General features: G+C 33.8%; 3 protein-coding genes across 6 annotated transcripts; all 3 read left to right on the top strand.

Annotated features, from left to right (window-relative positions):
- Positions 1 to 1,551: 1,551 nt before the first annotated feature.
- Positions 1,552 to 5,847, top strand: LOC125851698 (uncharacterized). Its single transcript, XM_049531480.1, has 7 exons — positions 1,552 to 2,563; positions 2,855 to 2,966; positions 3,216 to 3,281; positions 3,749 to 3,846; positions 4,973 to 5,248; positions 5,335 to 5,585; positions 5,695 to 5,847. Exons 3-7 carry the CDS (start codon positions 3,259 to 3,261, stop codon positions 5,845 to 5,847), a joined length of 801 nt encoding a protein of 266 aa, XP_049387437.1. The 5' UTR covers positions 1,552 to 2,563; positions 2,855 to 2,966; positions 3,216 to 3,258.
- Positions 5,848 to 5,980: 133 nt separating this feature from the next.
- On the top strand, positions 5,981 to 7,569 carry LOC125861727 (uncharacterized). The gene is made up of 4 exons (XM_049541589.1): positions 5,981 to 6,080; positions 6,163 to 6,264; positions 6,371 to 6,721; positions 7,324 to 7,569. Exons 1-4 carry the CDS (start codon positions 6,030 to 6,032, stop codon positions 7,411 to 7,413), a joined length of 594 nt encoding a protein of 197 aa, XP_049397546.1. The 5' UTR covers positions 5,981 to 6,029; the 3' UTR covers positions 7,414 to 7,569.
- Positions 7,570 to 12,342: 4,773 nt separating this feature from the next.
- Positions 12,343 to 18,963, top strand: LOC125853663 (uncharacterized). 4 transcript variants are annotated; one of them, XR_007445197.1, is made up of 6 exons: positions 12,343 to 14,942; positions 15,073 to 15,384; positions 15,481 to 15,586; positions 16,703 to 16,869; positions 17,946 to 18,024; positions 18,855 to 18,963. XR_007445197.1 is itself a non-coding variant. In XM_049533385.1 (4 exons), exons 1-4 carry the CDS (start codon positions 12,706 to 12,708, stop codon positions 16,355 to 16,357), a joined length of 3,348 nt encoding a protein of 1,115 aa, XP_049389342.1. In that variant the 5' UTR covers positions 12,343 to 12,705; the 3' UTR covers positions 16,358 to 16,488. The 4 variants fall into 4 exon arrangements, 1 of the variants encoding a protein (XP_049389342.1); XR_007445198.1 differs by having other exon boundaries at positions 16,692 to 16,869; XR_007445199.1 differs by lacking the exons at positions 17,946 to 18,024; positions 18,855 to 18,963 and adding an exon at positions 17,139 to 17,276.
- Positions 18,964 to 22,957: the final 3,994 nt, after the last annotated feature.

Here is a 22,957-nt window from a genome sequence, read left to right as displayed (position 1 = left end):
CCCAGGGGTGCTATGAGTGTGGGGAGTTACACTACAAAAAACTGCTAAATTGTGGCGGTTAATTTATAGGGGTCATAACAAACCCCTACTACACATTCAATTTGTGGCGTTTGTGCTAACCTCTACAAAATAATTCATTTTATGGCGGTTTTAGTGTGGAGGTTGCAAAAGACCTCCTCTATAAATATTATTTGTGGTGTTTGTGCCAACCTTCGCAAAATAATTCTTTTTATGGCGGTTTAAGTGTGGAGGTTGTAAAAGACCCCCACTATAAATTCAATTTGTAGCATGTGTTTCAACCTCCTCAAAATTATTCTTGTTGTGACGATATTTTTGTGGGGGCTTTTGCACTACAAAAGAACAGAACAATCTTGGCGATTTATTTCACATATAACGACGATTTATAATTAACAATCATAATTTTTGTGCACTTGATAATGACTTATGTAATTTGTATTACGGCGATTTCAAATCGACATAAAACATATATTTTATATAATATTATCACTGTATGAAATAATATTTTAACAAATTCGACCCTAAGCAATCAACAATCATGTAGTCACAAAATTAGATCATATTTTGTACTTTTTATGAAATCAATAATCATTCATAATAATTTTAACACTTTAGCCTCATTTGTATACATTAAAATTAAGACGTCTGAATTTGAATGCACATCTGAATGATTCTGTAGATCTGAACACTAAATGATTAAGATTATTTGTTTTTAAATATTTGAATATATATAATTTATTAATATATAGATACAATAAAATTATAATTCAAATAAAAGAGTAGTTAAGCATTATGGTAATAAAATATTCGAAAAAAATCATTTTTTGATAAACGTTAAGATATTTAAAGTATAAATAAATTTTTTAAGTTTGATAAAAATGAAATGGAACTACATGACTATATATAAAATTAATGATAAAAAGGGAAAATGGTCTGAAAAATATTTCAATTTTGGCCGAAATTGTTGTTTCGATACCAAACTTTATGGAGGGTCTTTTACCTCCTTGCACTATTAAATAGTGTATTTTAAAGATATATGTGTGTCCACGTGAACCAATTATTATTTATAATGAATAATGCAATATTTATGATGTTCACGTGGGCACATATATGCCTTTCACTACAAAAAAACACCTAAAATCTGGGGGTTTCAAAGCGAAGGTTAGTTGCAACCCTCACAAATTACATTAAATACAGGGGGTTTAAGAGCTAACAAAAAATAAAAGTATTAGCGAGGGTTTAGAACCCCGCCATCTGAAAAGAAAAAAAATTTAAATAAATAGTGGGAGTTTAAACACCTGTCATCTGAAAATAAATTTTTTCATAAAAATTTCAAAATTGACTTATACTTATTTCTCATTCTAAAAGCTATTTGTACCTCTTTTATTAAATAAAAATATTAAAGACTAAGTTATTTAAAAAACATAAGTTGTTTTGATTCAAAAATATATACTACCAAAATAAATTCAAAAATATATACTGCCAAAAAATAATTCAAAAATATTTTAACTTTGGAAACTTCACTCCAACATTTCTCAGAGCTCACACTCCTCACTTCTCCATGATCGCTACACCACCATTCTCTCATCGATCACCACACCGCCAATTCGCCGCCAGCTCGCTACCACTTTAATTATGTAAATTTCAGCTAGTTTTTCAGATTCGGAATTGAAATAACCATTTTAAGGTTAAAAAAGTGTCACTGCTCTTCTTCTTTTTTTTGGATTCTCTCATCTCAATATGCACAGATCTGAAACTTTATACAAATTTCTGATTGTAGCAACTAGGTAAGTTCATTTGTTTGCTATTTGTATAGTTGCATAGAGATAGAATTAGGTTAATTTTGTTGTACTTCTCAAGGATGAAAAATTTGAAATGAGCTGCACTAACCTACCATTTTTGTGTATTTTGTGTTAGAATTAGGTTAACTTTGTTATATTTTTCGTGGTTTAGTTATTTGTGCTGGTATTGTGTGGTAGAATTGGGTTTTCAAGGATTTATGGTGACTTGATAAAATTGTTTAAATTTAAGATTTACTTAGTATTATGTTAAATTTTGTAGTTATTATGGTTGCTGCAAAATGCTTTAGAAGTCAAATTATTTCGTGTTTGTTTTTCGGCAGTGTGTTATGTCTTGATGTGTGTTTGTTTCTTTACTTTTTACTTTTTGTTTCCAGCTGGTGTTCTTGTATATCTGCTGTGTGCTGTTGGTAATGTTACTGTTGTGTGTTGTGTTATCTCGGTAATGTTACTGTTGTGTGTTGTGTGACTTTTGAGGCTCAACTTGACAACATTGAGAAGAGATTAGAAGGAGCATTCAGGAGCCTGATTAGATCGAGGTGCTCGCTCCTGAATGTTTTCTCCAGCTAATCTGAAAGTTCCTACTCAGAATCTATAAAGTTATCACTTTTTTCTGCTCTTTGATTCCCTCATAACAGGTGAATGAGGCAAGTGCAAGTGCTAGTGAGATTCTGGCTGGGGCACTCCATGATAATGGTCGTGCAATCCTTGTCGGGCATAAGACTTTTGGGAAAGGAAATATACAGGTTGGCTTGAACTTTGGACAGATGCTAACCCTTCTCAGTCTATATATAAAAGTTACCCACTAGTCTGTTTAACTTTCTGATGGATTTGACGCTTCCATAACACGTCTCATTGCAGTAAAATTATTATTATATTAACCTCCTAGATGGAAAGTGAACTTAGTCAAAAGCTTTTGAGTTCCTTTTCTTTAAACTTGCATTCTTGTGTTGCACTACGTTTGCTCGATAAAATTTTCCCTCCCTGTTTTGCTTATAAATCTCATCTTTTACAATATCCAATTTTGTTTGATGCAGAGTGTTACACAGTTGCACGATGGATCGGCTCTATTTGTTACAGTAGCCAAGTATTTGTCTCCTGCACTTCATGAAATCGATCAAGTGGGAATAACACCTGATGTACAACTTTGTAAGCATTAGTCTGTGGATGATATACGGAGCTGTTATTGACTAAAAACTTTTCAACATCTAGGAAATAAGTGTATTTTGTAACAGATTAGTTATTATTACCCTGCTGATTCTTTCGCTTTAGTTATCATATTATTTGTTGTTGCTACTGTTTGTTTTTCGCATTATTTTCAGCATGGTTTCTTTGCTACTGTATTTTTCGAAGTTTCCTAGGCCAGGTTGTAACTTTTCTTAAAAATATCTTCTTCAGCTGGACAGGAGAAGTTCAGGACTTTGACAAGCTCCTACTTCAAATGTGCTCATGGGATCATTCTTGGTATGTCATATGAACGATAAGAGTGTCATTTTCTGGATTAATTTGTTGTGATATTTTACTATTCCTTGTCTGAATGATAAGAGTCCTTGCACTATGGAATTGTTGTTTGCAGAGATGGTGCTCTTTATAGGAAGATAGGAAAGAGGATCAGGTAGTTTTCTGAATATGATATTATCGTGAATTCGTGATTATTATTTGGTGCTATGGATATTTTGAAGCTTCAACAGTCTATCTATTTTGAAGTTCCTATAGTATCAAACTGTTTCTGTCTAACAAATACAAAAACTTTTAGTTACCACTAAAAAATGTCGGTAGTGAAATTCGCTGCTTCTGATGAAACTTTGAATAATTTACTGTGATTTTCTTAAATATTGTTGGCAAACAATTAATGTCATTTCTTGTGTATGTACCTTATTTTTAGTTGACACTCTTTCTTGGACATTGCACTTTTTGGACTTTGGTTTCAGTGAACATACTGAAAATTTTGGTTATGGTGTTGTTGATCGTTTTGTTGGACATGGTATTGAGACAGTATTTCACTCTGAACCACTCATATTTCATCACCGTAAGTCACTCTCGTTTTGATCGACTTTGACATTTACTTCTGCATATTTGTTCATCCTGTAAAATCTCTGAAAGTTTTGGAAGAGCTCTCTAGAATTGTGAAGACCATACTTAATCTAACACAAAACTAATGCAAGCAAGCATTAGTGGTTGCTTCCGCGGCTCGAACTCGTGACCTATAGGTCACACGGAAACAGCTCCACCATCGTGTGTTAACAATATAAAAAATAACAAGGTAGATCATAGTTTATATGAAATGATATTAGAACGTGTTCAAAAATTGGTTATTTACTTAAAGAAACATTCATATTAACATGCAGAAGCCACTTTGTTCAACTAAATAATTTGATAATTATAATTTTGCTACATTTATCAAGTCTATGAATATTAGTTGTTCTGAATTTTAGATGAATTTGTACATTTTGATAAATTTTCCTATATATTAAGTTGTCGTTATTTTGGATTTGTTTTGTCTTTACTTTAATTTCTTTATTACTTCTTTAGTAGATAAATGAATTGTGCTTAAGTATGTCTTACCAAACATTTTTTTTCTATTATTAAATGTGCTTCTATTTAAATAATAGTGATGATAAAAATTTAAAAGAGGGAAAAGTTAAAACAAAATTTACGTAGTGCTTTTTTGTTTCCCTCGCTTTTAACCTAGTAACTCCTACGTTATTCCCTCCATATTTCCACCAACGCCATTTTCTGAACCTTTCCCTCCATCTTCCCACCTTCCCCTCAATCTTCCCACTTTCCCCTCTTCTCCACTTTTCTTGGTGACAAAACTTCCCTTTCCGAGAGCTATAAATTCCCCTATAATCCATTTTGGAGAGATGGAATCAGATGATAGCATTAGGTCAGTTTTATTTAACTTCTACTAAATTTCTTCTAAGTTTACATTTTGTTTTCATCAATATGATTGTTGGGCACACGTTTTTTGCTTTATATTGGGATTTTCCTTTGCTGCCAAGCTTTATTGATATTGTGACATCGCGTAATTTTTTGATTTCCTGTGTATTCGAGTGGTATTAAACAGATTCCCTTTGTCAATTACATGATTTTACCGTGTCATCTCAGAACTTGTTCATATTTGATTCACCTCTCTGTTTTTTATGAATATGCAGCCATGCCAAAGATTAAACGTTTTAAGAATCCACTAAAGTCAGCTAACGGACATGCTTCATCATCAACTACTCCAGTGGCACAAGACCTCCAAGTTGCTTCAACAAATCCTTCACAAGCTGATGGAGTCCAACAAGAACAAACTCCAATTCTCCCGCAGCAAGAACAAGCTCCAATTGCCCTGCAGCAAGAACAAGCTCCAATTCTGCCTTCTAATTCAAGTGCAGCATCTCTGCACCCACGTCCATCTGCACGATATTGGAGAGTAAAGGCTAAAGGTATATATTTCTTATGCCATTTTTAGTTCAACTTATGAGTATCTTTTTTTTTCTTTTTTGGTTAAGTAACTAATTTTCTTGTAAAGATTCAGAAAACGCTATCAAGCAGATTAATGTCAAGGTTAATGAGGTTAATAATCTAACTGTTGGAGAGCGCATCATTGTGGACTTTGACGCATACAAATCCGCATATGGTGATGCACAGGGACTACTCGCTGGATATTGTGGATCATTGGCAATTGATTGTAATTTATTCCCAATTAGTTTTGAGAGGTGGTCAGGGCAATCAGGCATGCCTAAGAAGTACATGGAAGACTGCTTTGAAACAATATTGAAGGTACAAGTGTTCTTATATATATATATATATATATATATATATACACACACACACTTTTCGAAAGATTTTAGAATACATGAGAAAACTAACTTCTATTTTTTATTTGAAGCCTCGATTTCTTTTCCGGGTTTCTGAGTCCATTGCATACAGATATTGCAATAGTAGCATTTCAAAAAAGTGGGCTACAAGAGATTGTGGAATGAATATTTTGACCCTGCAAGAAGCAAAAATGAGATCATTAGGAATGTGCCATCTGGTATAAATAAAGATCAATGGGCTAGTTTTGTTGCTTACCGTCAGAAACCATCAACAATTGTAAGATTCAGATTATATTAATAAGTTTTGTTTCATCATACTTATATAAAGATGAACATTTTGAGTTGTTGCTTTTTTTGTTGATAGGAGCTTTGTAGAAGAAATAAGGAAATTCAGAGGAAGCAAAAAATGCCACACACTGGTGGTTCAAAGGCTAACTCGAGAAGACGTTATGAGATGGTATGCGCATTAACTTAATAGTTTTGACTTGTCTTTAACTAAACTGTTTTTGGATAACATTTATAATATATTTCTTTCTTAGTTTCTAGAAACTGGTAAAGCTCCTAGTCGCGGAAAAATGTTTATTGAAACTCATAAGAGAAAGAATGGATCATTTGTGAATGCTGAGGCTCGGACTATAGGGGTAAGTATGGCATCGATGCATTTTTTAATATTAATTCATTGTTATTGTATAATATTCTGCATCTATTACTATTTTATACTTACTATTGATATTGATATGATCGTAGGAACAAATTGAGTCACATATGACTCATTGTAACACTAATGAGTTTGAAGTTTCCCCAGAAGATATTGTTGGTAAGATATTAGGAGCAGAACACTCTGGGAGGGTAAGATGTATGGGTATGGGAGCAGCTCCATCAAACACATTCTTGAATACAAAGCGACGACTTAACGAGCTGAGCATTTCTTCATCAAGCTATGGTGAATCATCTGCAACTTCTACATATTTGCATCAAAAGGTCGCGCGTTTGGAGTCCCAAGTTGAAGAAACCTTGACTGTGTTGAAGAATTACATGATATCTAAGGAAGGAGGGATTCCTAAAGAATTAGCTACTATGTTTGCTCCTCAACCACCGGTAAGAAGTAAATATTCTTTGTACTTCTTCTATTACTCAGTTCTGATCAGTTTGGTAATATTGCACTTCTATGTGATTTCTTCCTGAGTTGCCTTAATGTAAATAAAAGTACATGCCCAGGTTTTGATTGATCACATCAAAGTATGAACTTAGTTCTTGATTGTACTGAGGTGGATATAGTTGTTTAGTCTCCTGATAGCTCAGATGCACTCTGTTTCTCTTGATTGACTCTGGAATAGCCGGTTCAAACATGTGAATGTTTTTTATTTTAACCTCTGCACAAAGCCATACTTTATATAACATAGTTTCTAACATGAGTGTGGTACATGAACATGATTGAAAGCCTAAGGAAAGATTTTTAGTACTAGAACTACATGATGGTTGAAATATGTGGCATGATACAATAATGATTCGTCGTGTCTCTTTCTTAGTAAGGCCAGTAGTCCTATTATTTTTTGTACAAAATAGTTTTCTGCTTTGGTTGTTATGTACTCACCAATCAACCTTGTAAAATTGTGCATTTCTAAAGGCTCAGGATAGGATCTTTGCAGGAACTCTACTAGAGTGAGTTGTATTGAATACCATTTTATTTGTTTTTTCAGCCTGTTGATAGAGAGGAGACTGAAATGGTTTCACCTATGGATGTAAGAGGCTCATCAGCTGACAATGCAAATCACCAACCAAATGCTTAATGTTTTCTTTGTGGACTACTTTTAGTACTTTTCATGTCTTTGAATTTGTAATGGTTGTCTAGAGTTGTGTTTACTATGCTTTAGTTTGACGTTCAGTACTTAAATTTGTGACTTTTGCTATTATGGGTATTCTAATGGTAAATCTTTTTATGTTTTACATAGAGATTGGTCAGTGGATTATTTATGCATATGATTTAAATTTAAACTTAAGTTGATATATTCTAATATCCTAAGGTCATGTTACAAATAGGTTCAGAAAGTTTGTTTCTGATATGGCAAGATTCTTACATAGAACAACTAAATTATTATTTCTCTATTCTTGCTACAAAATACCAAAACACGGCTCATGAACCATGTCTGAGATCTCATAAAGTTTGCTATTAGGACACCATCTAAGTTGGCTCCTATAATGACTATAACTATCCTTGCATGAAGCCTAATCCATAGTTATTGTTAATATGCTGATTAAAATTCTACAGATGAGTCCGAGCTACTGTAGTACATGTTACTTGCTAACTTCATCGTACTTGCAGAACTACTCTGTCATGATTATGTGGATCCTTTTAAAGGAGTCATTCTCTTAATTCCTTTGAAATGCAATAGTCAGCAGCCTTAACAACATAATCTTATAATCACCTGTAGTTGATTTTATATTACTTATTTATTCTCTTTGCTAAATTCAGCATTATTGAGTTGGTGCTCTTCAAGTCTTCATTTTTTTGTGGTGAGGAAGAACTTTCTACCTGACAAGTGAAAACATTGATGCTGCTGTTCTTTTGGGGTCAGACATCGGGATTATCTATAACTCGCAACTCTGCCGAGTACATGCACTGCTATTTGCTGGATTTCAGTGTAGCTATTATTAGAAAGCCTGTTCTACCATGCTCAATATATATTTTTTTTTCCTCATTTTTAATGCTTATAGAGTTATAGTTATAAGGTCTATTTAGTAGTAGCAGAACTTATTCAAAGTGGATATCTTGTGCCCATTGCCCAACTTGCTTGGGATCAAGGAGTGCGATATTGGTGTGAGAGTAGTGTGGGCAAGCATGATCTGCATATTTAGAATGTAATGTCAAGTTAGAGCACTTTACTAGCTCTAATTAAATTCATACTATAATTGATTATTTTTGCAAGTTAGTATTTTTTCCTTTTATGCTTGATCTCGCAAACACAATCTCTTCCTTGATCCACACACTTTGAGAAGCTTGTCGAACCAAACAGAGACAACAAAACAGGGACAGGAGCTATGTATATATTATCGACGTAGAAAAAGAGTTGTTTGCACATCAACACAATTAGCAAGCTTGTGTTAAAATAAGTGCTTAATTGCACTCTCAGTTTTGAGATAGCAACTGTGAAAATTCAGTGTAAAATATCACATAACACGTGCAACGCTATCCTCCAGAAATCACACCCGCTGGGCATTGCACCAAAACAGTAACTTTGTTATGATACTGTGAAATGTATCACATGATTGTCAATCCTTTTGAAATGTATGAACATTTTAACATTCATGCATGAAACGACGACCATTGCATTTTATCTAAATTGAGATTTCTTCGAACTTGTGATGGAAGTTCTTTAAAAGAGTAAACATCTACTTCTGCTTCATATGACATATTCATAAGAGATAGCCTCGGTGAAATTTGTGGAGAACTTGTATGTCCTTATCCACCTGGTATTCCAGTTTTGATTCCTGGTGAGATCATCACAGAAGAAGCATTGAATTAACTCCTGGAGATCAGAACCAATGGTGTTGTTATTACCCGAGCAACTGATTACTCCCTATCAACTTTTGTTGTATGTGTTTGTGTTACCTAAGCATTCTTCTGTCACCTTTAGTAAGTAGTTGAAGTACAAATGCGAGTGACTTTGGTGTTAGACCACCCTGCATTTGGTATTTGAGATCTTAGCCTTTCCTATATTGTAGACAGAGGCGAATTTAGGATTTCAAAAAGATGGGTGCACCATTGTCAGGGGCGATCTCGGGCCTTTAATAAAAAGGCAACAATTTTAGGCTCACAAATTTGAGGGACTCATTTAATTTAGCAATAATAGATTATAGGTTTTTCATAAGAAAACGATTAAATACGATTTTCGGGAAAAAATAATAGTAAAGGAAAAAATTATTAGAAGTTTGATAAATCTCGAGTATTATGTCACAAGAAAAATTAAATGCATTTTTTATATGAATTATTGATTGAAAAAGAATTATTGAAAGAAACCATTTATAAAAAAAAATATATGCAGCATCTCAAGAAATTTAAGTACACTTTATAAAAAAAAAATGAAACTTTTTCAAAAAAATAACAAACAATGGTGCTTTTTAATTGATTTTAAAAAGAGGTCCTCTCTAGGAATTGAACCCTCAACCTCACAATCAAAAATCAACCCTTGAACCAGTGAGCCATCCAATCATTTGTGATCATGGGTTCCTTTATTTAATATTTACTATATTTTAAAAATTATACAAATAATATATCGAGTTTTGTCGGATGACCACGGGTTCGAGTGACCCATTTTTTACCCTTTAATTCGTCTCTGAATGCAGACATCGGTTTTGGGTATAGTTTGAGTTCCAAAGCAACTTCTTTCAGAGCTTTTAATGGGAACTGCCATGAACCTATTAAAGGAAACTGGTAACTTAAAGGCACCTCAACGAGACTATTATGTTGGACATGGCTACTCAGGGTTTGTTTTTTCATAAAAGCAAAAACATTCACGTTGTCTCTATTAATGCTCATCTCAACATTGATAACTCTAGTCAAAGGAAAGTGGATGTATTGTTGTTAAGGGACTATAGCAGCAAGGGACATGAAATGACACTCTTGGTCATTTCTGTGTTTTGCCTTTTGTGCATCATTTAGAGCGTTTCTGTAGCAGCCCCAAGTCATTACGACTTGTTGGGACTGATAGTTTAGTCACCTGGTCGTTCATTTGGTTATTGTGTGAGTTTTAGTGTTTTTGGAGCTTCTGAACCTTGAACGATCATTTTCGATCAAAAGTTCAAAAAGATGACATCTGAATCAAATTTTGACGATTCCATCAGCTCCGGAAGGGTCATTTTAGGCTAGTAGCATGGTCAACGTGACTCCCGAGGTTTTCAGTGTGAGTTGGTGCGATTAGGCGTTTTAACTTTAAGTTTAAGCCTAGGTTTGACTTTCGTCAACATTCTGAGTAAACGCTCTCGGATGAAAATTTCGTCAGTGCGGTTAGCTCCGGAGTGTTGAGTTTGGTCTAGATTGACCCTTTGTTCGTATTCCGAGGATTCCGAGATTTTTTCGAGCTTTTTCGTGGTTTTTGACTTAAAATGGCGATTGAAACAAGTGAAGCAAGTGAAACGCCGACAAGCTATTACTCATTAGATGTTATTTCCAATGGACACTCTAATTCATGGCCAAACACATACACAGCCCCTCAAACTTGGCCCAATTTTTCATTTTGGCACTCCAACTTAGCCTTGTTCCATTTTAACCCTTGAACTCCATTTTTTCTGTTCCATTTTAACACGAAATATTATTTTTATGATTTCTTTAATTTATATATATTCTTCAAATGCAACTTCTTATTTTAAATCGACACGTGTCAATTAATTTTAGTTAAAAAAAATAAAAATTAACAAAAAATAATTCTTTTTAAAAAATAATAATTTCTTTTTAAGAGTGTTATGTATTTTTGTGTGAAAAATAACCGACGAAATTGTGTTGGTAACATTTTTTAGTAGTGTTATTAGCAATGAACAAGAGTCTTTTTTTACTCGTATTGAAGATGAGTTTTTTTATTCGTATTGATTTATATTAAAAATTAAAAGTGAGTATTTGCGTTAAATTTAGATAGCCTAGATGATAAGAAAAAATAAATAAGTAGTGTTATTTAATTTAATTGAATGTTTAAGAAAGAAAATCAAAGAACTTTCGTCAATTTATTTTCATGCAAAAATACAGAGAAATCTCAAAAAATAATATTATTATTTGAAAATTTTTATATTCGTTTGCGAATGTTTAATTTTTTTATGAAAATTAACAGGCACACGTCTATTTTTTAAATTTTTTTGTTAATTTTTAATTTTTTTAACTAAAATTAATTGACACGTGTCGATTTAAAATAAGAAGTTGCATTTGAAGAATATATATAAAATAAAGAATCATAAAAATAGTATTTTGTGTTAAAATGGAACAGAAAAAATGGAGTTCAAGGGTTAAAATGGAACAAGGCTAAGTTGGAGTGCCAAAATGAAAAATGGGGCCAAGTTTAAGGGGCTGTGTATGTGTTTGGCCCTAATTCATCTAAAACCAACATTCTCTTTAGTGTATGGTCTTCCTCTTTTGGGGACTGTTAGCAAATTGGCTTCTATGTTGAGTTGATAAATTTTACTATGTCCATTTAAAAGCTTAGTAAAAATTAGCGACATACCATATCTGTTGCTAGTTGAATTGATTATGAGATTCTTCTGAAACATGAAGGAAAAAGTCATGTGTTGATCAAAATTGAAGTTAATGTGTGTGTTGTTTGATTTACATTTTTCATCAATATTTTATTATATAAGTTATCCTATCAATGCTTACGTGGTATGTTTGAAGATTTCTATATGACAATATTTTTCTTTGGCCACTCGGGCTAAACAATATTAGAATAATCATTTTGAAGAACTTAATAATATTTTCTGTTAATTTTTATCTTATAACTCAAACCTATAACTCAATATTATCATTTGATTTTTAGTTATATTTTTTTTATATATATAAATATAGTGACAATGCCTGTAGTCTAAAATTAGTAAGCACTAAGTTCTTTTCAAAAATAAATAAATAGATAAAAAAAAGCTATTTACTGCCCAAAGATATGTTCCTAAATCTTATTTTTCAATTTCAAATTCAAAATTGTAAATAAAAAAGAATCCTAGTCCTTATAGGTTTCAAAAGGTATTTACTGCATCCACAGTTGGGCAGATTTAGGCACGAAGCAAAACCTTCTCCATAGCACAACCGTATAACTATCCAAATCTTTTCTTTCTGATTAGGTTTTCTTGGTTTGAAGTTTCCCCTCCTTACTCTACTACTTGTTCCATCCTTTACTATATATGTATACAAGAAGTCCTTTGTGAGATTCCTAGCAGATTCTTTCTATCCTCTGTCAATTTCTGGAATTAATTTGGTTTGAACCAGCAATTTGGGATTCTTGGAGTAGATTGCAAGTACAACAAAATTTAAAGGTATTCCTGCATTAGGGGGATTTCTTTTGGAGGTATACTCTAACTTGTCCCTGTTAATTTCTTTTTGTTACTTCTCAATGGATAAATCATGGATTGGAAAGCCACAGACCTCAAATGAATACTTGCTTGGTTTGGATAAATTTCTTGATTTTGCATTTAAAAATGCGGCTGTGGATGATACAATCAGATGCCCATGTCCCATGTGTTGTTTTGGCAAGTGGAAAACTAGAGACGAAGTGCAGGATCATTTGGTTTGCAAGCCATTCCCTCAAAATTATGTTATTTGGAATATTCATGGTGAGAAAAAGCTATTAGAGTCTTCTGGAGATAGAGTTGTTATGCAAGAGACGTTCCGTCCAGAAAATCCAATAGAAACAATGATTAGTGACGCATTTGGGCAGTATAGGCAGCAATCGGCTGATGTAGGAACATCTCAACCATTTGGTTCAACTGAAACATCAAATGAGGGGCATAGGGAGGATACTGGTGACTTTCGCGACTTTCTCAAAGATGCAAGTGAAACACTGTATGAAGGGAGCAAGTATACAAAGCTAGAGTTTTTAATAAAATTGTATCATATAAAGGTCTATTGTCGATTAAGTGACAAGGCAATGACCATGATACTAGATTTATTGAGAGATGCATTTGAAGATGCAAAGTTACCTCCTTCTTTTTATGAGGCCAAAAAAACAATTAGCAAACTTGGCCTTGACTACACCAATATACCAGCATGTCCAAATAATTGTATGTTATTCTGGGAAGGTGATTCTGAATTGGAAGCATGTAAGCATTGTGGTACATCTAAATGGAATCCTAACAAGAAAAACAAGCAAGCTGCAAAGGTTTTGCGTTACTTTCCATTGAAACCAAGGTTGAAAAGGTTATTTATGTGTCGCAAGACTGCTGAGCATATGAGATGGCATGCTTTGGACAGTAACTCAGATGGGTTGATGAGGCATCCAAGGGATGGGGAGGCATGGAAGACATTTGATCAAACTCACTCTGGATTTGCTTCTGATCCTCGAAACGTTCGGTTGGGCCTCGCTAGCGATGGTTTTAATCCTTTTGGAACAATGAGTACTAGCTACAGTATTTGGCCAGTCTTCTTGATTTCGTACAATCTTCCTCCTTGGATGTGTATGAAGCACACCTCTTTCATCTTATCAATGATCATTCCAGGCAAGCAGATGCCTGGAAATAATATAGATGTGTACTTACAGCCTCTTGTGAAGGAATTGTGTGAGTTATGGAATGATGGTGTTGAAACGTTTGACTCATCATTGAATGAAACTTTCAGAATGCATGCAGCTCTTATGTGGACAATTAGTGACTTTCCTGGATTAGGTATCCTCTCTGGCTGGAATACACATACTGGTTTTGCTTGCCCAACTTGTAACTTTGACACAGAACCTTGTCGTCTTGTTCATAGTAAAAAGTGTTGTTTTATGGGTCATCGTCGTTTCCTGAGAAGAAATCACAGGTTCAGATTCAACCGAGTGCGCTTCAATGGAAGCACAGAGGAGCGGAATCCACCAATAAAACTATCAGGATCTGACATTTTGAGACAAATTGCGGAAGGTAAAGGAGCAAAGTTGGATGGTAAAAGGAAAAGATCTAGACGAGCAACTAAACAATGGAACAAGAGAAGTATATTTTTTGAACTTCCTTATTGGCAATCTAACTTGTTGCGTCATAATCTAGATTTTATGCATATTGAAAAGAATATATGTGACAATATCATATATACGTTGCTCCATGATAAATCAAAATCAAAAGATAATGAAAATGCCCGAAAGGATCTAAGAGAAATGGGCATAAGGCGTGATCTTTGGCTGAAGGATAATGGATCATATAACCTTGCTGTGTTTTCACTAATGACTGATAGCAAAAAGAAGGTGGACACCAAAAAGTTGTTTCTTACAACTTTAAAGAATATTAAAGTACCAGATGGCTACTCCAGTAACATCTCCAGATGTGTAGATTTGGTACAAAAAAAGATTTTTGGGTTGAAAAGTCATGATAGTCATATTATTTTAGAGCAATTTCTACCACTGGCAATTCGTAATGTATTGCCTGACCATGTAGTTACCGTTCTGGTGGAATTCTGCTCATTTTTCAGAGCCATCTCTAGCAAAACCTTGAATATTTCAGAGCTAGATATTCTTCAAGAGCGCATTATAATCACACTTTGTCACTTAGAGATACTATTTCCTCCATCATTTTTTACAGTAATGGTTCATTTATCTGTTCATTTAGTAGAGGAAGCAAAACTCGGAGGTCCAGTGCATTACCGAAACATGTATCCTGTGGAGAGGTAAAATATTAACCTTCTAATATAAATATGTTTGTTTTCTGGAAACATTAACATTTCTAAATTAAAGATATTTATGTTATGATCACTTGAAATATATAGTTTGTACTCTTACTGTCTCTTCTTTTTGTAGGGAATTAGGTCATTTTAAGCCCTTTGTACGGAATAAATCACAATCAGAAGGTTGTATAGCTAAGGGTCACATAGCTGAAGACACTCTTACCTTTTGTTCTTACTATATGGAGGATATTGAAACAAGGTTCAATAGACCTAGGCGTGTCCGTGATGATCCAAACTACATTCAGCCTTCTGGAATGTTGACTATCTTCCCTCAGCTAGGTAAACCTGCATCAGCTCCAGAAAATTACCATTTAGCTCCTATGCAGAAACTACAAGCTCATCGATATGTGCTTTTGAATTGTTCAATAGTCACACCATTTGTGGAGTGAGTAACTTTTACAAACTTTATGTTTTTTTGTTGTTGTAATGTTTGCAGTAGGATAGTCATTCTATTTAACATTAATTTTCTTATTTCATATAGAGAATTTAGACAACACATAAGGAGGAGTTCACGAGGAAGAAGACCTTCACCTACAGAGATAGAGAGGAAAGTTAATAAAGAATTTGTAGATTGGTTCCAAAAACGGGTGAGTAAACAATCATTTGCTACTATTTATATTTGGTCTGAATGAGAAAATTTGACGAAGTCGGTTTTTTAAATTTAGATTATGAATCCAGACTCAATAGACACAATGTCTACTGATCTAAAGTTTTTAGCACGAGGTCCATCTGTAAATGCAAGAAGATATACTGCATATAATATCAATGGGTCTAAATTTCGAACTTTGGCTCGAGAAGAAGGTCTGAAAACACAGAATAGTGGAGTTTTCTTAACCTCTAAAACATCATGTGTTGCAAGTAGCTCTGATGGAAATTTAAGGCAAGCGGAGATACCATATTATGGGAAGTTAGAAGATATTATTGAGATCAATTATAATGGACGATTCAAGGTTGTTCTTTTCAAATGTAAATGGGCTGATACTACTCGAGATAGAGGGTATCAAAAGGATCGTTGGAATTTTAATTGTGTTAATTTTGATAAACTGATTCACACGGGTGAACGTGAAGAACATGAGCCTTACATCGAAGCATCTCAAGCACAACTGGTGTTCTATGTGGATGATATTGTCAATAAAGGTTGGAGTGTTGCTGTGCATCTAAAGCCAAGAGATATGTACGATATGGGAGAAGTAATAGAAGAAGAAGTATATGAGAATGAACCATACCAAGAGCAAGAACTTGAACAGTTTTATGCTGATGGTGATGACTATGTACAACTAGCTACAGATCATATAATTGATGATATAGTAGATCCAAATGTTGCTACTGACCTAGCAACAAATGCAATGTCTGAATGAGTTTTATGATTACCATTAATACTACCAGTTCTTTTTGAAGTATGTTTGGTGCTTATGTGTGATTTTCTTTAATCTGATTTGGAATGAATTTTGTCATCATTTATCATTCAATGAGGCTTTGATTAGACTAAGTCAATCGAAGTTGAAATTATCTTTGTTTTTTTCTATGGAGATTTTAGTTAATTCATTTTTTTATTTGACTTTTCTATTTTGATATATTTTCTGTCATTGGATGGATATGCTTGATTAACTAGAAAAAGGTTGAACTTTGATTGGATAAAGACTTCCTCTTAGAGATTTAACTTTGAATTTCTTAGGACTTAATTTTGGACAGATTGTGTGTAGTTCTTTATACAGATAATTGTAAGTTAAGTCGAGCCGAGTTAGTTGCGGCGTTAAACTATCTTCTCAAAGCAACCCTGAACATCCAGGGAGAAAGGGAATGTCGACTCTGTGTCGAGCAGATAGATTTGACAAATTAGCAGTTGACGCCTTGCAGTGTTGGCTATGAGGTTCATATTTTTTCCTATATTCTCTTAGAATGTTCCTTGAATTCCTTTATCAAAAACGTATATACTAGAATCCTTTCCTTTTTGAATGTCATTTTGAAGGATATGTTATTTTAATTGGATATGTGTTTGTAAAATTGCTTTCAGGTTTATAAGCACGATTGTATTTCATCTTAGGAAGAGTAAAAGGAAATTCAGTTTGTGAAACCTCATAATCTTTCCTTGTTTTGTCATAGAGATGAAAATTGATAGGGTGTTTTGAAATGTTGCAGCCCCGTATGCGTAGGAAAAGTCGGACTGGTTGTGCGAATTCACTTAGCCAAAGGTGTAACACCATCCCCTTTATGCTACTGATTAATTGCTGCCCAGATTTTCAGTTTAGCAGCAATATTAATAGCCTTTACAACTTCAGTTCCACTATTTTTCTGGCCAGAACTTTTGAGTTCCGATGGCACAGGCAAATCTCGATCAACAGCTTGTAGTTGGTACTGGTTTCAAAACTGTTTCATGTCCTTGTTTATCAAGAGCTTGTTTAGCTTTTTCAACTTGATTAACTAAAATACAAAGCTTATTGATCACTCACGGCAGCTGCTCGATCTAAGTCCTCATCTTGATTTTTTAAAAAATATCTGTAGCATCAAATACTTTACCAGAGTTCCCGCCCTTGCCATTAACAACTGAAACAACCCCATTTTGAATAGTTAACTCATTCCCTTGAACCTTTCAATTGTGTTGAATGTTATTTGTTCTAGTACTTAAAGCATCCGATTTCTCATTCAAATCAATAACATTTTTTGCTGTTCGTCTTGCATTAATAATTTTCCTAGCTTCTGTTGCATCAAGTCTGAGACCATATATATTCATTGTTGTAGAGGGACTTTGTAGAAACAACAAATAAAACATGAAAATTCTACTTTTTGTGATTCTGCTGCATATATTTGAACAGTTGAGATATCCACAACTAGATCCTTCATCTGCATCTCTTTGAAATGGAATTTTTGTAAAAAGTTGAAATCTACATGTGCACCTTGAGACCCCATGTTTCTTGAATAAAGATCCTTCATTTTTCATACCTGTAGGCTATTCAGTTAATGGGAAATCTGCCTTTCAAGAGATCACTTCAGAGCACCACATAGTATATGCAGCTACTCTTGACAGGTAACAGGAAAGTTACTTTGCTTTCTTAACTTTTTCTTGTTATCCCTCCATCTATTGTGTTCATCCCTCTCATATCCTGATGCCTTTTTAAGTGTATAAATAGTGAAAAAAATGATGTCTCACTTTCTGGTGTTAATATATGTGTTATTGGGCCAACATAACATTCTCCGTGATGAGCCTACCTTTGACGAAGTCACTTTGATTCTTAGAGATTAGTTTCTCAAGTAGAGGATTCAATCTAATAGAAAGGATTTTAGAAATAACCTTGCAGGAGAAGATAGTTGAAATAATCGGTCTAAGATCAGAGAAGCCGACTGGAGGATATATTTTAGGATTAAGGACCAAGCGGGTGTGAGTGAAAAAATTGTCAAGTTTTTTGCCATTGAAAAAACTTTGACAACATAATTGGAAATTTTGTTCCAACTTTTGTGATAAAAGGTACCATTATAGCCGTTAGGTCCTGCATAATTAGTAGAACTCATGCTAAAAACAACATTCTTAATCTCCTCCATATTAGGCATAGTAATAAGATAGGCATTATCCTCCTCAGTGATGATACTAGGAATGCAATCAGTGATTTTGGTATCTGTAAAACTGTGGGGAAGATTAAAAAGATGTTCAAAATGGTATGTGGCAGCATGAGATATACCTTTATCACCTTGGATCCACATGTCTCGATGATCTATAATATTGTGAATATGAAGCTTCCTCCTTCTTTCCCTTACAACACTGTGAAAATATTTAGAGTTTTTATCCCCATCTTTAAACCGATCTATTTGAGCTTTATGTTTCAATAAGTTCTCTTGCATGATCATCCACTACCGGTGCAGCCTCAGCAGCAGGTTGCAGCAGCAGCAGAGACCAAAGGGCGTCGCAGCTCTCAGTCGCACAAGCTGGCCGTCGCACAGCTCTCAGCGCAGAAGTCGATTTATAAGGTAAGTTTATTTTTTTCATGGTGTTTTTATTCATTTACTGAAAAATCCTTGCCCATGTAAAAATAAAGCTTTGATTTCTTTTTAGAAACAACTTAAAATGATATGGTTCTAGATCTGATAATACTTCTTTAAACACTACTGTAATTGTCTCTTTTTTTCTTCATCTTTTTTCGTTGTAATTTTGTGAAAGGGAGAGAGAGGATCATTTAGGAGAAAATGAGGATAAAATAAAAGGGGATGGTTTAGGATTATTACTTTATATTATATTTTGGTTCAAATTCCTCCTAATTGTGAAAATTTTATTCCTATTTTTTTATTTATTATTGGAATATAGAAATAGCAGGGGTGGTGATGTACAGGATCAAGTGGGGTCTAATTAATCCTCACAGTCACTAAGAGGAAGAGATTACTTGGGAAATATCTTTGATAGATCTATTATATTTCATGTGACTTTTAACCAGTTGGCCAGCAGAGATAGCTCACCAGCAAGAACAGATGTTTGGAAATTATTGTTAGTGTAAGTATTGGGGTGCCTATACTTAGAAACTACCTTTGAATATAGTCTTAAGACTAACAAATATTGAGGCCAACACTAAAATATTGAGGTCAACACTAGATGTTTCGATAGAGGAGGTAGTTTTTACTTTTTAGTGTTATATCCAACATGTAAAGATTAAGCTTTTACACTACCAAGTTTCTAATAATTTTGTGGAGTGGGTGTGGGGTTAAGACAACTTCATTATAAGAAAAAAGTACAAAATGGACAAAGATTCTAATAAAAGATATACAAACAATAGTGGAAAAGGAGAAACCATAAGAGTCCACCAAAGAGAAAAAGATGCAAGTGCTATGTATGAAACCTATTTGAGAAGATAAAATACACATTATGTAGCTCATAAACAAGAAAATCTGGTAAAATCAATTACTTCTCTAACAAGAGATCGTCAAACATAAATGAGTTGCATTCTAATTTCCAAGTGATGCTTTCAAAAGTCGGAAATCTTGAATAGATGAAGGAATTAGGTGTTTTTTGATTATCAACTGTTAATAATGACTGAAATCTCTCTATAATGACCACTAAAGAAATTTTAAATTGTTTCTTTTCGTACTAGGCAATTGAGGAAGCTCAACATCTAAAATAGTTGATACAAGACTATATTTCTTCTTTCATCAAAGTATGATAAGGTTTGGTACTTCTAAATTTCTAAAGTTCAAGTACAATTGTTTTCTATAATGTGTTAGTGTCCATTTAGTATTGATACTTAGCTTTAATTTTATGATAATTTGTTTGTGTCCATCGAGTGTTTGTTTAGCAAAGTACCAACACTAGTTGATCCTATTGATGACAAAATTAATTTTCTTTGCAAGATCGATTTGTGTCCATCTAGTGTTGATACTAAGCTTTAATTTAGGTATAATGTGTTTCTTAAGCATAAGTACCAACACTAGTTGATCCTATTGATGACAAAATTGTTTTTCTTGCAAGATCGATTTGTGTCCATCTAGTGTTGATATTAAGCTTTAATTTAGGAATAATGTGTTTATTAACCATAAGTACCAACACTAGTTGATCCTATTGATGACAAAATTGATTTTCTTGTAAGATTGATTTGTGTTCATCTAGTGTTGACACTTTGCTTTAAATTTAGAAATAATATATTTGTTAAGCATAAATATCAACACTAGCTGATCCTATTGATGACAAAATTGATTTTGTTGCATGATCAATTTGTGCCCATTTAATGTTGATATTAAGCTTTAATTTAGGAATAATGTGTTTGTTAAGCATAAGTACCAACACTAGTTGATCCTATTGATGACAAAATTGATTTTCTTGCAAGATCAATTTGTGTCCATCTATTGTTGACACTTAGCTTTAAATTTAGTTTTGACTTGTTTAGTTGGTAGATTTTGTTCCTGGAATTAAGTCAAAATTATACTAGTTAAAGTTAAAATGTTGTTAAGTTATTTAAATAAGTTAAAATTAATAATGTGGTTTAGTTGGTGGATTTAGTTGTTGAAATTAAGTCAAAATTAGTTAGAGTTAAAAAGTCGTTAGTTATTTAAATAAGTTCAAATAAATAATGCCGTTTAGTTGGTGGATTTAGTTGTTGAAATTTAGTCAAAATTAGTTAGACTGATCAAAATTAGTTATAAAAGTGACCTCCGAAAGTTGGTATTTGTAGGTCGTTATTCACTGTTTTTTTAGTAGTGATCTATCTAATCTAAATTCTAATGTACTCGGCTTTTCCTTTATGAAGCTCTTCCCAACAGACCTCGCTATTATGTAAGAGGTCTTGTTCTTCTAAGTAGTGAAGCTTCTCTTCCCAAATCTTAGCCTGATCAAACGCATTTCCAACAACTTCTCTAGACCAAGTACTAAGATTTTTTCTAAGCAATTTGAGCTTATAACATAAATTGACAAGTATGGTTGTTGTTGCAATTGATTTGTGCTTGCTTATCATACTATTTTTTATCAACATAACTTACAATATCTATTTTGATAAACCTTAGACCAAAACTCAATGGAGTAAAAATAAAAGGAAGGAATGTCGATTAGTATATTGATTTAAATCTCCATTTCCCCTACTCTTTGGAGGTTCTTTTGCTTATGTTTGTTTTATCTTATTTTTAGAGTATCTAGACTATGATTCTCCTCCTTTCTTATGTCTTTATTGTTGATGTAGTTAGACTCGAAGAGGTGATGTTTGGGAGGCTGCTGACATGATGCAACACTTCATTTGTAATTTGTAATGTTTGTCACTCTAGTTATTTTTTATGAAATTTGATTCATGTTATTATTTTATTAATCCTGTAATTTGATTTTAGATAGAAATTTTTTTTCCAGCAAAAACATTTTGATATTTGGTTGATATAAACTGCCACTAATTACTTTTAAAATTTATTTATTTCTATGATTAAATTGCTAATAAAAAATTCAGCAACAGAAATATTGTGGCGGAATTAAACTGCCACTACTATTTAAAAAAAAAAAAAACATTCATATCATATTGTAGCGGTTGTAAATCCCCACATTCAAGAATTGAAATTATATTGTGGGGGTACTATAGACCCCAACAATATATTATTTTGGAGCATTGTGATTATATTGCGGGGGTTTATAAACTCCCACATTTTTTTTTGAAACATTGATATCATATTGTGGAGGTTTATAAACTCCCACGGATTTATTTTTTGAAATATTGATATCATTTTGTAGAGGTTATAAATTGCCACTCATTATCTTTAAAATCCCCCACAAATTCACAATTCATTTTGTGGCGATCGTCGTGGAGGTTTCATAAAAATGCCATAATTATTCTCGTGGCAACAGTTATTGTGGCATTTTCAAAAATCGCCTCAATTTTTTTTGTTGAGGTCAGAAACCGTCACAAATTGTCAAAAAATCTGCCATAATTTACCAGTTTTTTTGTAGTGTTAGATCATTGGGCCCGTGAGTGTCCCCATCGCAGGTTTGCCTTACCCGCTCCACAGGCAGCTAGGCATGCGCCAGCACCTCCAGCTAGAGGCAGAGGCTAGGGACAGGACCGTAGGGGTGGTCACCAGGGTATACGGGGTGGTCCCCGAGGAGGCAGGTTAGGGGGCAGAGCCGATTCACAGGGTAGGGGAGTCCAGGCCCACTTTTATGCAGCTCCAGCTAGAGCAGATGCTGAGACCTCGGACGATGTGATCACAGGTATAGTGTTATTATGCCATTAGCCCGCATCCGCCTTATTTGATCCAGGCTCTACTTATTCCTATATATCTGTTTATTGTGCTCCTCGATTGAGTATGATCCCAGAGCTATTGGTTGAGCCGTTGTGTGTTTCAACCCCGGTAGGTGATTCTTTAGTAGTGGATCAGGTATTTAGATCCTGTGTGGTGACTATTCAGAGGCGAGACACTAGGGTTGATCTTATTTTGCTTGATATAGTGGATTTTGATTTGATTTTGGGTATGGATTGGTTATCTCCCCACCATGCGGTCTTGGATTGCTA

The sequence above is a fragment of the Solanum stenotomum genome, chromosome 1 (genome assembly GCF_019186545.1).
Source record: "Solanum stenotomum isolate F172 chromosome 1, ASM1918654v1, whole genome shotgun sequence".
NCBI classification, from domain to species: Eukaryota; Viridiplantae; Streptophyta; class Magnoliopsida; order Solanales; family Solanaceae; genus Solanum; species Solanum stenotomum.
The sequence above is the reverse complement of the archived record's forward strand: the minus strand, read 5'-3'. Positions and strand labels throughout refer to the sequence as shown.